The 17,353-nt window shown below is 36.7% G+C and overlaps 1 protein-coding gene across 2 annotated transcripts; it reads right to left on the bottom strand.

Moving 5' to 3' along the window:
- Positions 1–4,122: 4,122 nt before the first annotated feature.
- Positions 4,123–16,058, bottom strand: TRAT1 (T cell receptor associated transmembrane adaptor 1). 2 transcript variants are annotated; one of them, XM_075742913.1, is made up of 6 exons: positions 15,927–16,058; positions 10,315–10,425; positions 8,633–8,669; positions 7,218–7,279; positions 5,878–5,936; positions 4,123–4,363 (listed from the first exon to the last, which is right to left on the bottom strand). In XM_075742913.1, the coding sequence occupies exons 2-6, from the start codon at positions 10,415–10,417 to the stop codon at positions 4,145–4,147; spliced, it is 480 nt and encodes a 159-aa protein (XP_075599028.1). In that variant the 5' UTR covers positions 10,418–10,425; positions 15,927–16,058; the 3' UTR covers positions 4,123–4,144. The 2 variants fall into 2 exon arrangements, with proteins under 2 accessions (XP_075599028.1, XP_075599029.1); XM_075742914.1 differs by lacking the exon at positions 15,927–16,058 and adding an exon at positions 10,764–10,844.
- Positions 16,059–17,353: the final 1,295 nt, after the last annotated feature.

Below are 17,353 nucleotides of genomic sequence, written 5' to 3'. Positions count from 1 at the left end.
CCTGCTTTCAACCTTTTTTTTTAGGTATGCAAATTCTCAGGAGTTTGTATACCTACAGCACGTACATGAGAGTGATGTGGCAGGGATCCACAGATTTTTCACTGCTGTGTATTTTCTTGGCAAGGAGATTGTTTTGGTGGTATGTGTCAGGTCAAGTACACTCTGTTTTATCAGTATTGCCCTTTCTCAGCTTTCTGAGCTCCAGAAAAGGAAAAAATAATTTTCATAGAACAGTTTGGATTGGAAGGGACCTCAAAGATCATTTAGTTCCAACCCCTCTGCCATAGCTTTACTTCATTTACTTTGTTACTTTGGCTTTACTTCATTTCTGGGCACACAGGAGTTTTTTACGATACTTTAGCTCTTAAAACAAAGATTTTGTCTTAAGTCTTGTTCTTGAATGAAGCAAGAAGTCAGCTTCAGTGAGGTTTACTCCGCAATAAGACAAGAACTTCTGCAATATACACACACATGTATTCTATCCTTCATCATTTGTATATTATATTTCCTACAACAACAGCAATAACAGATCGCCTTTTAGAAATGCTTTTGTGGCTCATTTTTCTTCCTGTTCCCGACATGGATGAACTGTAGGGAATATCCTACCTTCCCCTTGGATTGCTGAGGTAATTATTTCCCAGTATTTCTTGATACACCAGTACTGAGAGATTACATAAACTCCATTAATGTTTTCTGTTCTTAAAGGTAAACTGGAATTGGGTTTGGACATGCTCTGACTCTAGATGTGACTTCTACATGGCAACCTGAATGCAGGCTTACCGAGGTAGGAAGGTAAGTTTAGTTAAACAACATAGCAATAGGTCATTGTCTCCATGAAAATTACTCTGAAAGAATTTAAGAGGTAGTTCTTGAAAAACCTTGAGGCATTGGAAGATGAGCTCATCCCAATGCCACCTTTTTGATGCTAGCAGTAGCAAAAAACTGGCAGAAAGTTACACATTTGTTTTTAGAGTTTGATCCTCCAACATCCGCTTGAGTCGGCAGACTCTTAAAAGTACAATATAACCAAAAGTCTGTGGTGTTTTTCCTAACAATACTGTTTAAACAGATGTATCTGCAGTGATTGTCAGATGCTATAATGATTGCTGGAGTAAACTTACAAAGATTTTGTGGTGCTACTTGGCGTCTCCTCTGGTTTGAGCTCTGTTCTTCCCTTTCAACCAGTTTTTCTTCTTCCACCATATTTCTTGTTTACTCTTTCTTCATTGTTCCATTGAACTGGTACTTGAATGCTAAACTTACTGTTAATAAAAACAGCTTCACACTGCTTCCCTCTGCTTCAAGATCACTGGAAAAACAGGCTAGGTTACTGAGACAGTATAAACGTAGACCTAGTATCTCCTTTTATTTTCTTGTAATTAGTTGAAACTTTATGTATAAAGAATTTAACTAATATATGATATTTATGTAGGTCTTTCTCTAGTGGCTTGAAGACAGTGCAATATTGAACATGCTCTTTCATGTAAGAATTCAGTAGTCATTTGAAAACTATCCCAAAAAGTCATTAAAAAAATAGGTCATTCAGTTGCTTATTTAAGCAGGCAGAAGGTAAAGAGCTGGAGGAATAAAGCTAAATCTGGACTGTGGCAGCATTAGAAGTGCCTTGGAAACAGTTGATAGGCCATTAAAGATGATCCTGAAGTGGAGTCTGTGAGAGCAGCAGTGAGTAATGGAAGCAGCAATCAAATAGAGGAAGGAAGTATATATTGAAGGAGAATATTTACAAAAGTGCCCTTCTCTTTTAGCAAGCTATGTTGCAACGGAAAGCAGCTGCTGAAAATTGGCATAAATAAATAGCTGAACTAAACAATGAAGTCTAAGAATACAGAGGAAACTAGATGTACCTAAATCCCATGAAGTGGACTTATTGTTACATGTACATTCAATGAGAGAAGTGTGTACTTCATTTCCATTAAATTAATGATCAGGCTGAAATGACAGGTTGAACTTATGTAACTCATAAAATTCTTTGCCTCTGGAATTTTTAGAGGAAAGGTATAATCAATAGTGAAAATGCTGTGAGAAAATTGGGAAATAGCAACTTTTGTACAAAGTGTACACAAATTGTATTCAATGAAAATACAACATCCCTTGTTTCATGTGTAGTTTGGAAAATAGTAACAAGTAGACTCTTGGGCCTGTGCTTACTTGGTTGAGAGATTGTTTAAGAAAGCGTTCTCTTTTAATCATCTCAGAGGGCTGAGTATGGCATCTGATTGGTGCCAGCTAAAGTTAAAAAAATTATATAAATATTTTACATATCAATGTTATTCAAACAATTTTGATCTGTGAGTCTAAGAGTATGTTGATATGTATTTTATTACTTAATTTGTTCCTACAATGGAACAAAGTATAATTCCTTCCAATCTAAATAAATTAGTACTTCCTGTGCTGATATCTTGGTGTTAGCTTTGGATCTTTGGCTTTGGATTTGCCTTCCTCCTTTCCCCCCATAGGATCTTAGGCAGGATCATCATTTAATGTGGTTCTCCATTGAAGTGTTTTTTATCAATTCTTCAAGCAGTATTTATTTTTGCTTATCCAACAGTCTAAGACTGTGATAACACAGTCACTTTAATTCCAAGTCTGTCTTGTTTCTGGGATGCAACAGCCAAACATATGTTGACTTGATCTCTGCGCACAAAAGCAAGTGCTATCACAAGACAGGCAGTGACACTGGGCAGCTTTGGCTGCAGGGGTTGGCCCCTTCCTTTTGGTCTAGCATAGAAGTTAAGGCATGTTGAAGAGCCTTATTATCTATGAGCTAAACTAAACATGAACCAGGCTGTCAAAGAGCTGTTTCTTTTACATTGTTTTTTTTTCTTCAATTTGTTCCATCTCTGGACATGTCTATCCACTTCTGCTTTTAGAAGAGTTTCTTTGTACTATGGGCTTTTCATTTGTTTGGGGTTTTGTAACTGCTTACAGTGCTATCTCCTTCAGGGCCCAAAACACTTGCAGGGCTCCATATGTGCTTGAGAGTTTCAAGTTCCTTGACATTGCGCTCGGCGTGGATTTTAAAGGCACTAATACTATTTTTTTGAGAAGGCAGAACTGTCTGACACCTAGAGGTAGACGTATTACATCAACATGCCTTACTGTTCCCTGCTACTACTACTTAATGACTCCCAGAATATAAAAATAAATCCCCACTCTATAAAACCTTACCATCTGATGAGTTTAAAGTCTTAAGATGAATGTGCACACAGTATGTGAATTATTTGGGGAAATAAAAAGCTCTTTTTACTTTTTTAAAATAGTTGGTAACAATGGCAATGTAAAACACAACAAATTTAAACATCACATAGAACATTAGAAGGAAAAAATCCTCCCTAGGAGACTTATTGTTACAGATCATTTGCCAATATTTTTGTCGACTCTTGAATACGTCTGGATACCACATTACGTTAGTAGAGGCGTCGAGATTTGAGATGTATTCTGGTATTGCTCACAGAAGGAAAATAAAGATATATAAGGATATTGTTAAATCTTGAGATGTACAATTACTACTTTAAACAAGCTGTTAAATTATTCTCCATTTAGCTTTAGATATATTGTGTTATTACCATTGGCCAGTCACAGTGAGGAAGTACACAATGTTGAACAGCAGAACAGTTTTTAATTGGGAAAACAGCTAAATCATTAAGTGTGCAAGTATGAAACACAATTTCCTTCCAAAAGTACTGTTAAAACCTATATAGAAGAATAGTTATACTCGGCTAGAGCTTTACAGACAACAGCGTGTGTCTTCTGGGACTGTTTGAAAGTTGATGGTTGTTTTAAACAAAGGATTAATTCTTACTGAAGTCAATACTGTGTGAATGTTGAGATACTAGCTTCTACAAACCCCCTTTCAAAATGTCTTCAGAAGGGCAGATCCTTCAAAGTGGCACTCTGGATCTTAGTTCTTGCTTAGCTCATGAATGTGCTTGGAAGACACTTTGGAACACTTAACTTGTCCATTTTATACCATTGTTTGGTATGTCAGTTTGCCAGGATATTATCTCTAATCATTCACTGTTCCACCAGAATGAACAAGCAGAATCTCACTTTACGGATTACGTATTTGGCTCGTGAAGCCATTTCAGATATTCTCTCCTTTTGTAGTATGAATCAAACTCGTTTATCTGATGGGACCGTCATGAATGGCTTCTACGTTTTCAGCAGCCAGCTGCTCGCTATTGAGGTAAATGCTAACTTTGGAAGCCATCGTGGTGGGGTTACATGATCTATCTTCTTCATCCTCCTCTAATGAAGTGTCTTTCTTTCTCCTTGGTTTTCTGCGTTTTCCCTTGATGCTGTGATCAAGTGAGGCATAACACATCTGATTGGCAGACTCCACCTAGAAGGAAATTCACTGTATACTTAACATTCAGTAGTTATGCCTGCTTTAAAATTATGTCTAAGACTTAGAGTATGTCTATGCTGTAATCATAATAGTGGCTGAAGTTTACCCAAACTAGCTGTGAATGAGCTCATTAAAATTACAAACGATTAAGCTGTGGCAGCACAGAAAACAGACCAACATAACCTAATGGTAAAGGACTCATGGTTTTAGGATAATGGCAGTAAGGAAAAAATCATCAAGGTATTATTGGAAAGATTCTCTATGGTATTGAGGGTAGCTTACATGCAGACCAAGTTCTTTGCAGACATTATTTGATGTGGTTTTCTTCCCACTTGTTATTTTTTAAATTAGAATCTGGTTATTAGCAACAATATTTTTCACAGGCTTTGTGCAAAAAACCAAAGATGGGTCATTCTTGTCTGTATATATAATCTCATTCCCAGTGCAAAATGTATACTTTGTGTGTTTTTTTCCCCTACCTCTATTTGTGTTTTTCAAGCCAAATTATCACTTTTGACATTGGAATTTTTATAGATTATTCTGTTTCCATGTAGTTAATGCTGAGGGGGGAGGAGGTTGAAACCGGGAGTGAAGTTGAGCCCAGGAAGATGGGAGGGGTGGGGGGAGGTGTTTTAAGATTTGATTTTATTTTCTCATTCCTCTACTCTGTTTTGCTTGGTAATAAATTAGATGAATTTTCTCTCTAAGTTGTCTGGTTTGCCCATGACAATAATTAGTGAATGATCTCTCCCTGTCCTTATCTCAACCCACAAGCCTTTCATTATACCTTTTCTCCCCTGTCTAGTGAAGGTGGGGAGCGATAGAGTGGCTCTGGTGGTCACCTGGCCTCCAGACAGGGTCAACCCACCACATCTAGATTAAAAAAAAAAAAAAAAAAAAAAGATATTTCTACCCCCTGGAAGTATCCTGAGAGAGGCTGGAAATTGGTCCTTAGGAAATACCTGGAAATCAACTCAGGAGATTGATGCTGGGAGTGCTTCAATTACAGACAAATTTCAGTTAAAGCCTGTGTGCTTTTAGGTATCCAAGTAACTCAACAAAATACAAACCAATAGGAAAAACAGTCTTTCATTTGTTAAGGCAGATAGATTTTGTGCTGGGTAGGACAGAGTCAAACTCATGATTATCATGTGATATTGTTTTTTCACTTGGTTGATGTCCAAAATAAATAAAATTAATTCTTTACATAAGCCTTAGCAGTAAACACAGGCTTAATTCAGCCTGATCTGCATGCCTGTGACTGAGCTTTGTCATGCCATATGGATGTAAATGAGCTGTCTATAATTCTCCTGCTCCCTCATTAATGACCCAGATTGAAGAAGTGTCAAGTCTGTGCTTAAATTCCCTGATGAACTGAGACACTAACGCGTGGTAATTTTTTGTGATGAGCAATGTGAAGATTTTTGTCATGTATTGTCATGGCCTAAACATGAGAACTGAGACCACATTACTCTAATACAGAAATCCAGAATTAAAATTAAAGATACCTGTAGTTGGTTAACTGGCCTTTGAGGCTGGGATTTCATCTGCTCGTAACAACATTCCTCTAGAATTTATCAAAGTAGAAAAATGTTTTAGTTTAAGACATGCTACTGAGTCTTAAAAGATCAGATCAACAGATCCTCCCTGTTACAGTAGTAACTCCCCCCAATTTACTTTGGTAGAAGTTTGTTTTGTTTTGAAATCACACACAAATCTCTCCTTCTATTCATAGAGGGGCAAATAGGTAAGAAATTCAGACACGCATACTGTGAAAATGAAAATAATTTTCTGTTCATATGGATGTTTCTCATTATTCACTAAGTGGGCATCCATTTAGACTCCTAGGAGGACATCTTGCAATTCGGGGGTAACCACGTACCAATGTATTTTTCAGCATAGGCAATCTTTCCTTGGCTGAGAAAGAGGCTGTGAGTTGCAGCAGCTGGTGATTAAATTCTATTCCTGATTCTACTTCCAGTTGTCTCTAAATTTGGTGCAAGTTATTTTCTCATTTTAACTGTCAGTAAAACAGATTACTTCCTTACAGTTTTTAGGCTTTTGTAGAGTCAATGCATTTGAGTGTTGGCTTAGTTAAATTTATGCAAACTCTATATGAAAAAGTTGGGTTTGGGTTTTTTTTTCTCCCACAGTTCAAGTACTTTAGCTCAGTTTTGTTTAACCTCAAATAAGGCTAGCACAAAAGTTGTTTTCATGTTACTTAAATACCACTGTAACACCATAAGGGCTTTGAGAGATATACCCTCAGCATATCTAGCTCTAGCTGCAGTTATGTGACATTACTGCCTTTAACATGGTATTTTTCTGCCAAGGATTATTAACTTCAGCCCAGTAAAGCAGAGAAAAAGCCATGGTTGCCCACCATTCAGCCACTGGGCTTGTTTCAGCATATTTGTCAACTGCTGCTGATCCGTGGATAGCCACAGCAGAGAACTGGTATGTGGCTGTTTCTGCCAGCTTCTGTGGGAACATTGACTTTGGGCAGGGAGTAACGTGTGTCTTAGATTGCTTTAACACACAGGGATCAAGCCGTTATTTCAATTGGTGCAGCTTTACATGTGGAAATGCTCTTGGTTTTGAGAGATTTGGCTGTACAGGACCATTTGGACTGTAAAAAACCAAATTTGGTATGAGATCTGGTCTTACAAATAGTAGAGCAGTATGATGGTTTGCAGTTCTACCCCAAGTAGGTATTAATACCGCAAATGAAAAGGGGTAGATTCTCAAGTTTGCTATTGAGAAACACATAAAGTACCAGTCAGTCAGCTTTTAACCATACATTTATTATAGCCTCTGAACAGGCACATGTTCTTAAAGTGAAGCTTACCGAAAGTCCCTTGATTGAGATTGCCATAAACTGGGTCATCTTCTGTGTAATAGTCATCGTAGCTAGAAGGGGAATGGAAAAATACTTTTAATTCACAGAATATGCTTTATTTAGGACACCGCTATTATACTTTAAACATTTTACACACATATAGCAATAGTGGATTGTATGTGATCTAAAAAAGATGACCAAAAATATCGGGGAGAAGGGGGAAATACCAGTTTAGCAGAAAGGGAAGAAATGGCAATATCCATGTTCTGAAGAGAGATTTGTTATCTAGTCAAGAATTGAACTCTTCTGTCCTGTAACTTAGTTAAATATAAAACTAATCTCAAAACTACTAAGCTACTGTTTGATACAGTGCTGGACATATTAACAATCATTGAAAGGAACCCAGTTCATGTCCTCAAGACCACTTTGCAATACAAACTAATGCACTAAAGGAGTCTTTTGGGGAGGTGTTCTTAAAAAGTCTGCTCTTGATTCAGCTAAAATGCTTAGGTCAACACAACTAGAGAAGACCAAAGAAAAGTTCAGCTTTGGATATTTAATGGTATTCTGTATTTCATTATCTGATGTTGCTTGAAAATGTTTTTAAGCATGTTTGTAAAGATGGGAATTGTTAGTGGGAAGCACCGTATAACCTTGTTCCTATTACATCCCTGTACTTTGCATCATCAAGGGAATGACATAATGCAATTAACACCACTTTTTCAGTGGTATTTTTCAACTGAACAGGCAGTAATAGACAGACTTCCCATCTTCAGGTAAATTTGTAATTGAGGATTGGTTTTGGGGAACAGGTGAAGGCTTCTATATTTTTATTTCAAGGGCCTTCTATATTTGGGCTGAGATGAGACTCTTTCCATCTTTCTAAAGTGTGGTTTGGGGTTTTTTTTATTTATATGGAATAAGAGAAACAGACTTGTAACAGATCATGAGTTAACCAGCAGCTGTAAACAGGCTCCATTTTACTGCTTTTGAATGTCATGTATAAAAGAAAGGCATGAAATGTAAATACATATAAATTATTGCTCCAGAAGTATTAAATAGACTATAATTTCTCATTGTTTTCTGAGAGTTGTTTTTAATTATTATAGATTTATTGAGTTTGAGTGATAGTAAATACTGTTTTAGCTCAATATCTTGCAGTTCCTTTGGTATATAAAATTATGATATTAGCATGCAATTATTTCATTGTTGATAAAATGACCGGAGTACCTCTCTCCCACATGATTTTTTTTTTCGTGATTTTTTTTAAAACTTTTTTCCATAACCAACCTGCTCTCTGACATTTCCATGCAGGCTGCATGACATGTTGGATTTTCTTCTTTGCCATCCCTCCAAAGCCGTCTGTTATTATTCATTGCTTATCTCACCCTTGCCAGAAGGAAACATTTTTTTATCCAACTTACCTTGGACAGTTGTCTTCATAGTCTTTATACACTTTAGCTAGAAAATTTGTAAAAAAAAAAAAAAAAAAAAGTCAAGTGAAGAGAAAATGAAACATGCTATTTTAGAACACTTCACATAATTGTATTAACTGACATGCTTTTGATTTCACTGTAGAGAGTAAAATTGAAAGCTCTTGGCTCTCAGGACCATTAGTTGTCCCCCTGCTTTTCTCAAATCCTTTTGACTAATACAATAAATGCTTGTGTTATGACTCTTTGCTGTGGCTTTGCAGTCTATGTTAGTTTACAAGACCCAAAAAATATATTGTAACACATGGGATTTAATTCCTTATTTCACCCTCCTGCTTGTACTTCATCTTTTTCTCTGCCTAGTGAGATGCATCATGTGTTTATATTACAAGGTGAAGGGTTAATTTATTTAACTAGTTCTGTTGCTTGTATCTTCGAAAGAGAGCTATCCTGTGAGCCACACAGATGAAGAAACTGAAGCAGAGAGGGAACGGCTACAAAGAGATTTATTGCTAGAGGCTGATTAATAACTCAGGAATGCCCAACTTTCTATCCTCTGCTCCAAGACTCCAGAATTTACCACAGTAAGCTCGAACTCCATGAACAATGCAGCATCAGCCACTCTGACTGAAACTTTGCTCAATGTTAGTTTTGTAAATGATTGTGATTTTTTCATCATAGAAATATCTGCCTAATAGCACTAAAAGACAAAGTAAACCAAAAAAGGCCCCCCCCATCCCACAACACTCCAGCAGCTCTTTTAATATCCTCTAATAATCTAATTCTCTTATACTTGCTGTAAGCATAGGCCCTCTGTTTATGTAGATTATCTACGTATGTGTTTAACATGGTTGAATCCACCAGTGTTTGCGTGCCCCCTCATACACATACGGACGGCACAGGTGCAGTTTTCCCTGTGTAAAGGCTGTTTTTTTCTGAATGGGAGCAGTGAGGATTGTACAACTTAATAATTATACAAGTCTATGCGTAAGAGAAATTGCACTAATATAATGAATTCTGTTAAAGTCATAATTAATTTTAACCAAAACCTGAGTATGACTGTAGTCACCCTTTAACATAAATCAGTTCCTTATTGTGAGGGACACATTGGTTTAGGATCCCATGACGAAAAGAAATTAGAGCTTTTTTGAAAATAAACTGATTAAGACTAAAATGTGTATGAAATCTGAAATTTAAATAAGCATTCAGGAATTTTGGGAGGAGAACACTTTCTCAAATGTATTTTGTATTGGTACAGCTATGTAAAATAATTTTTACATTAAAGTACAAATGAGAACCAGTTACATGAAAAGTACACTTAAAAAAGAAAGTTACAGATGTTAAAAATATATTTTAAAAATAAAAATTTAGCCAGAACTAAGTTCTTTACCTTGTACATGTTCTGTTGGTTTGTCTTCAGAGAGTGGAATTAGGTAGCTTTTAGCAGCAGATTGAGCAGCTAGCAATCATTTTGTAATCATTCCTGACTCTTCTAAAAACTTTCAAAGTTACATCCTCTCAACTAGAATCATTCTTGCCAAAAGATATCTTTAAGATTGAAAAGAATCAATTTGTTGCCTTGAAATCTCCCAGCAGTGATAGCTTTCTCTACAGACACTTTGAACACGTCAGCTCTATTCCTTACAGAATGTAAGAGAGACAATGTTACTTACCTTGTTTCTTTTGCATATAGTGTGAAATATTCAGTATCAATGAAACAATCAGAGCCAAACTCAGAAATGCCAAAACTCCCCACACAGAATAATGGCACTCCATTTCTGTAACTGAAAGAAAATAATTTTATAGTTTGTGTTTTCTAACAGTTTTACTGTATTCTTTGTGGTTGGTTGATTTTTGCTTTCTGTAATTCAAGCTGCTATTTTGTTGTTTACTCTGTGACAGCCATTGCTATACAAGCTAAATAATTAGTATCAAACCCAGATGCTAAATAATAAGAAAGCAACATCAGTAAAGCGTTAGCAGAACTACTGTTTCATAGCAATTCAGCCAAAGGATGACTATTGGTTTGCCTGTAAAATGCAGTAAAATCAGAAATTGCTAAAGAAAAAAGTAATTTACATTAATAGCTTTGAAATTATTTGTGTAATTGTCTTTAACTTACTATTCGCAGTAAATTTTTGGCTAAATTCTAGAGTCCATGTATGTAGGTCTGAAGATGAGTTCAGTCAAAACAACTTACTTCACTGGAAATGTCTCTTATTAATAGCTAAGACCATCAGGTTATAACAATCCCTGCAACAAATTTCAAAGGTTGGTTATGTGTTTTCTCGCATCTCCTATTAAATGACTTAATTTACTCATATCCTTGCTCTCCTTCCTGAGAAAGCAGAGGATGTAGTGGCGAAGGATGAGCAGTAGCTGGGAACTGTCGAACCCCACAGATCTGCTGCAGAGAAAAACCCAAACAGCTCCTGAAGAATCCCTTGGTAAAAGGTGGGTCAACCTAATTGAACAAAGCCCTTTGACCTGAACTTGCCTCTGAAGATTGGACTCTGAATTAAAGCCTTGTCCAAAAAACTAACTCCACTAATACTGCACCAAAAAGTCTAGCCGGAGCAGAGCAGTCAAGGGGAGAGATTGGATGATACTGTCAGCAGGTCCAGAAGGCTCTTGTTTGGTTTTGATGCAGTTGGGTTCCTTCAGGAGGCTGACATTTTGTTCGCTTCTTAAACAAAAGCTGAGGTAAAGGAGTACAGGAATAAACGTTCGCATGTTGCTGGTCAGGAGTGTAGGGGTGGGGGGCAATGCATTTGCTCCCGCTGAGAAGAGTTTTGTTCCATGGCTGACCAGCTCCAACCCACCTTAGGAACTGCCCCTTACGGGTTTTGTTCCTTAATTATGCTGGTGTGGCCAAAGCTTTTTTAGTTTTGTTTTTTTTCAAGCCACAGATGCTTTTATGATGATGAAACAAGATAAGATAATCCTTGGTAGTAAAAAAATCACGAATCACATGGGCTTCTATGATGCAGTTTTCCTTCCTGACCAGAACTCTCTTTTAGAAGGAACAAAACGGAGCAAATAAGCTGTAACTTTCTGACAGACTTGTAACTGGTTTTTGCACATGGTACTTCCCGTGGCCATTTATCCTTCCTTTTAAACTAAACATCCAATTTCCATTCCTTTCTTTGCTCCTCCCTGAGTTCTCCCAAAGGTGTTTGAGGATTCTCCATCACTGCACTACTACTCTTCATGTTGAAAGGCACTTTTTTGCAATGAGATACAGACATTCATGAGGAGAGACAACACCCCCTTGAGGCAGCTATATATTATTCCAATTTTTCAGAATAGGAATTAAAGGAAAGGGAGATCTCACCTTGAGAAGATGCTATCGGGCCACATCAAGAACCACCAGTGTTTGGAACCTGGTTATTCTACAATTAGTCACTCAACATTTACATCCTATGCAACCTGACCAAAACTACGAGAAGTCTGTGTCAAAGTCAGGAACTCTTAAGTCTCAATGTAGCGCCTGAATAAGAAGACTCATCCTTCCTTCTCCTGTCCTTTTATCTTTTCTGAAGTGATTCCTTTCCACTTTTCCTATGTTCATTTCATATTTCTTTTCCTACAAATTCTCTTTTTTTTTTTTCCTCTTCCCCCAGGGAGCAAAAGCAGTATTGTGACGTAAGAGAAGGGACACACACATAACTGTGATAGAAACTACAGCCCTGTGACTCGTTAGAATAAAGAGAGCGAGTAGATATCTCAAGACAGTGGGAACCTAAGTTTGTACCTTTTTCTTGATACTGAATGCTGTTATTTATCTTTCTGATTAAGGAGTGCTATTTTTCCCTGGTGTTTTCAGAGTAGGAGGGAACTCTTAGTTTCAAATTGAATATTTTCAGCCCTTAAGTGAAGTGGAGGAAGCAACCAAATTTTTGATGTGTCGTGGTTTAACCCCAGCTGGCAAATAAGCACCAGACAGCCACTCGTTCATTTATCCCCGGTGGGATGGGGGATAGAATCAGAAGGGTAAAAGTGAGAACACTCATGAGTTGAGATAAAGACAGTTTGATAGGTAAAGCAGAAGCTGTGTGCGCAAGCAAAGCAGAACAAGGAATTCATTCACCCCTTCCCATGGGCAGGCAGGTGTTCAGCCATCTCCAGAAAAGCAGGGCTCCATCATGCATGATGGTTACTTGAGAAGACAAACGCTATCACTCTGAATGTCCCTCCCTTCCTCCTTCTTCCTCCAGCTTTATATGCTGACCATGACATCATATAGTATGGAATATCCCTGTGGTCAGTTGGGGTCAGCTGTCCTGGCTGTGTCCCCTCCCAACTTCTTGTGCACCCCCAGCCTACTCACTTTTTACAGCACAAATCCAAACCATAGCTACTACCATACTAGCTACTATGAAGAAAATTAACTCTACCCCAGCCAAAACCAGTACAGATAACAATTTTGTGTGTGTGTTTCATCTTCTGATTTTAAATTGGAATTATTATCTGGAAAATAGTAAAGGTTGGAAAAAAATTGTTTCCCTTTTCAATTTCAAGTTTAACTTCTATGGTATTTGAGCAATCCCACTTTACAACTTTAAAAATATTCTAGCTAAACGAAAGACATGAAACTTAGATTTCTAATAAAATGTACCAATTTTTTAAACCTCACAATCTATAGCTTTCTTAAACATGGTTTAGAAACCTGCATGGGTGTGAGGAGATTAAGAAAAAAAACATTTAAAATTATTCCCAGCTGAATGGTACCTACTTAGTTTATTTTTAAATTTATTTTCCCCAACTCTGACTTAAACATCTGCTTGTATTTCAGTAGAATGTATACAAACCTACATGTGATTTCAGTATCTATCTTTTTTTTTTGTCTTTGCAATACCAGCTATTTGTCAGACAACACTACTTATATTTCAGAAACAACAGCCGTTTTCACTTACCCCATAAAACCATAGTAAAGGCCTTGATCAGAGAGATACAAGTGCTGCTCTGAGTGCTCTATGCTTTTCTAATGTCAGTTTCAAGTTAATCTTAATGTTCAAGTAGAAAATATGAGAGATTTTGATTTTATCTCTTAGCTTTACAGATATACAACTCCCAGCTCTTTCCCAGGTGTTCTTGTACTACCCTTAGAGTTGTTGCTAATATGCTAGCTATTTACATTTATAACTGCACTATTTAAATATTTACTACTTTGACAACAGCAGCAGCAGAAGGAAAGCTGAATACCTGTGTGAAGAACAATTTGTCTCCTCAGATAACTACACTGCTGGCCCTATACGTATAATAGCAGATGCCGCCTATGACAGCTAACTGGTTGTACTAAAGACAGAAAAAAGATAAGATGGCTGTGGACGGAGAGTGAGAAATAAACAGAAAGACCAGTCAATTAGACAAATTATAGTATGTTCTGAAATATTGTCTTTTATTCTTTTCTCTAATTATAATTCTCATTCAAATAATCTACTGTCAAATGTAGGAAAACCAGATTTTTTTTATATCGCATATTTATTCCAAAGAACTCATAGCACTGTGTTCAGGGGCATTCGTATTTAATTGCTGTCAAACTGAATATTTTAAAAAGTATTGTTCTATCTTTGGGGGGAAAAAAAAAAAGTCTCATGAAAATTTTGGCCCCCGGGAATAGTATGCTATGATTCTAGTAGGATAAGTTCAAATTTCATCAAGGCTTGCTGCAATAGTCTAGCTGTGATGGGAAAAACTTAAGAGTGGTAGTAGTTTGTTCATAAGAAATCACATTGAAACTGTTCTTAATGTGCTGCTCTGTGCAGAAAAGAGTTCATTGTATAGCCAAAGGTTTCATGAGAAGGACAACAATTCTCATTTTATTTTTAGAAGACGTTGGGATGTGTGAGTCGGGGGAAGTACTATATTTAGTCATTGTGAAGATGACAGTATTTTGAACACCTAATACCATTCCTGTTCTGCTGTTCTTTCATTTCTATTTGGAAACAAGTGTCAAACTTGGAGTTGCATCCAAGTAGAACATCTACCTTAGGTAATTTACTCTATCTGGATAAAGTTTACACTTTTCTGACTTTAGGGATGGGGCTACTCGCCTCCTCTTAGTATGTTTTACACTGCTGTAAACTAAAGGTACTATATTCACACAACAAAACACAGGCAAACAAAAGACTTTCTTTAGAAAGTTAATTGTGCTTTTTCTCCTTTTTAAATCCATTAGCAACTTTCTCCAAAGAGACGAGGTTTTCTCCTTGCAGGATTCATTATATTGTAAATGGAGGGGAGCGGGAGTGGGGGGAGAAGCAAGCAAGCAAACAAACAAAAAAAGCCCCAAAAACCCCCCCAAAATAACCCCAACAAAACAGATGCCCCCAAGAACATTCTAATCCCTGGATGAATTTCTGCAATTCAGTGTTATTGCAACTCAAAGGACTGGACCTAATCATGTACTTAACCTTTGGGGAAAGTGGTCAGATTTAACAATTCAGAGCTAGAAACAGGTGTTTATCCTCCTAACAGCAAAAGAATAAGTAGCAGAAGTACTAAGTTTCATTCCTTTTTGTTCTAATATATTTTGTTAAGGGAATCCATCACAAAGGATAACAGGATGATATCGTACATCTACTAGTTTTTCCTACTGAAAAGTAACATGAGGTAGGGAATACAGACACCTGTCTAGCAAGAACTGGACATGCCATCTATGGTATCAACTCATTATTCATAGAAACAGATTAATTTGGTCACTACTAGATTTAAGATGATGATCTGGAGCAGAAAATGGTTTGTTTCCTGTTGTTTCTGTCTGCAAATTTGTCGAAGCTGAGACAAAATTAGCTCCCCCCCCCCGCCCCAATTAAATGGTGAGATAAAAAATATTATGTACTAATGACCCTTAAGAAAAGAAACCCATGAAGAGACTGATGAATGTTAAATTAATATTAAAGATGCTTCCACCTCTGTGAATTTTTTGAGAAGGTTAATTCTCCGGAAAGGATTCGTTAAACCGCAAATAATTAGTGCACAACTAATTGCTTTTAAGATATCAACTTCATACTTCAGAAGGGAAGCAGCACACTGTAAAATAGGAAGCCCTCAGCACAGTATTTTAGTGCAAAACTAACACCAATGCTTAGTCTTCACTAAAAAACTTTAATTAATGAAGATTTAAGCTATTGATGATGCCTTATCATCATCATGCTTATTATTTTTAATAATTTTACTTCGGACCCCTGAACAACCTTCTCGGAAGACTGGTAACCTACCATAGCGTGGGTTTACTGCTCCTTTGTTTACAAGTTTATAATACTGAAAAGATAAGTCTTACCTGGTTTTGTTGTTTCTAGGAATACTCCCCTCCCCTTTATCCAACAGCAAATCAAGTTGTGTTGGCAGACCTTGGATGCTCTTTTGTTCTGGACCTGGCAGCATGAATCTATCTCTAGAGTTGCGGCCAATCTTAAAGGTCTCCAGTCTTTTTTTTCATCTGCTTTCTTACAAACAGGAAATGTGGTTCAGGCTTTTACAACCTCAATGACGCTCTCCTTCATTGTTTGCCTCCAAGAGAGGAATAAATTATTTATGTGTGCAATTGCCTTTATTATCCACCTGTCTTGTCAGAGAAGAGCATGTACAGGACTATTAGTTCCCTTTTATCTGATACAAACATACTTTTGTAATATTCATGAGACTCTCATATTCTTAACACTGTTTGTGATGTTATGTTGAACTCAACAAAAGTATTTAGATACCTCTTAAACTAAATTACAGAACTATTTTACCTAGGAATGCTATTTGACTCTTTATCACTTCAGGTTTCTAAACTAAGTCTGAAAGTCCATCACTGAGAGAGTCTCCAGTTTAGCTGAAACAGGATTCAGAGGTACGGTGCAGAAATTATACCATTGCGAAGCTCTAGATGGTCAGGTTAGGATATCATAATATGCCTTCTCCATTCTTTTAAAGTCTATGAATCTGGGCCCACAATCCAGAACAGTTGTGAAAAGAGAGTAAATTGATATGTGGCTTAATGTGTCTATTTGTCTTTAAAATATAATGAAACATTACTGTGTTCGGGTAGAGAAGCCATTTTATTCTCAGAATCAGAGTAGCTTCCTCCAGAGGAAACTTGCACTCTGAGCACTGTCAAAGCAGCTTTCTGTTAACTTCTGAGGGTTTGGGGTTGTGCTTTTTGCTTTTTTTTTTTTTTTTCTTCAGGGCAAGCAGTTTTATTTCCAATTATGCATAATGCAGAAGCAGGAAGGGTTGCTTATAAGACAAAGTGAATCACATGACTGCATTTGTCTTTTTGGAATATGTGCATTGAAATAGTCCTCAGTGTAAAACATTGCTCTTCGAGAAAGTCTCTTATGTGAGAAAATGTCCTTTGCAGTACATCTTTATTTGGGATGTTATTACTTTGGAATATTATTTTTATATTAACTACCTTAGATCAATGCTTAAGAAATAATTTACAGGATTAGCATCTTATTTGAACATAAAGGAGCAGGTTAGTCTTGATTAATATACTATACCCTTCCATTTGAGTCCAAAGGTGAAATAGACTCTTAAATACTCAGAGCTTTATCATAATGAAGTGAATTAATGAGAAGAAATTAATTTAAAAGTACTGAAAATTTAGGGAATTCTTACACTTTATACTGATTTTGAGGTTGTAATTATCATTACAAAAAATTGCATTAAAAACAACACTATTTTAAAGTGGACATAGCTTTGGGGTTTGCCAGCAACTGA

Source organism: Balearica regulorum, chromosome 1 (assembly GCF_011004875.1).
Source record: "Balearica regulorum gibbericeps isolate bBalReg1 chromosome 1, bBalReg1.pri, whole genome shotgun sequence".
NCBI lineage: Eukaryota > Metazoa > Chordata > Aves > Gruiformes > Gruidae > Balearica > Balearica regulorum.
This window is presented reverse-complemented; position numbering and strand designations above follow the sequence as displayed.

Coding starts and splice junctions, on each gene's coding strand:
- TRAT1 (XM_075742913.1), bottom strand. CDS start 10,417: ATGGAGTGCCATTATTCTGTGTGGGGAGTTTTGGCATTTCTGAGTTTG. Junction 8,670..10,314: donor CTATATGCAAAAGAAACAAG/GTAAGTAACATT, acceptor CAAATTTTCTAG/CTAAAGTGTATAAAGACTAT. Junction 4,364..5,877: donor GGCCAGTTAACCAACTACAG/GTATCTTTAATT, acceptor ATTTCCTTCTAG/GTGGAGTCTGCCAATCAGAT.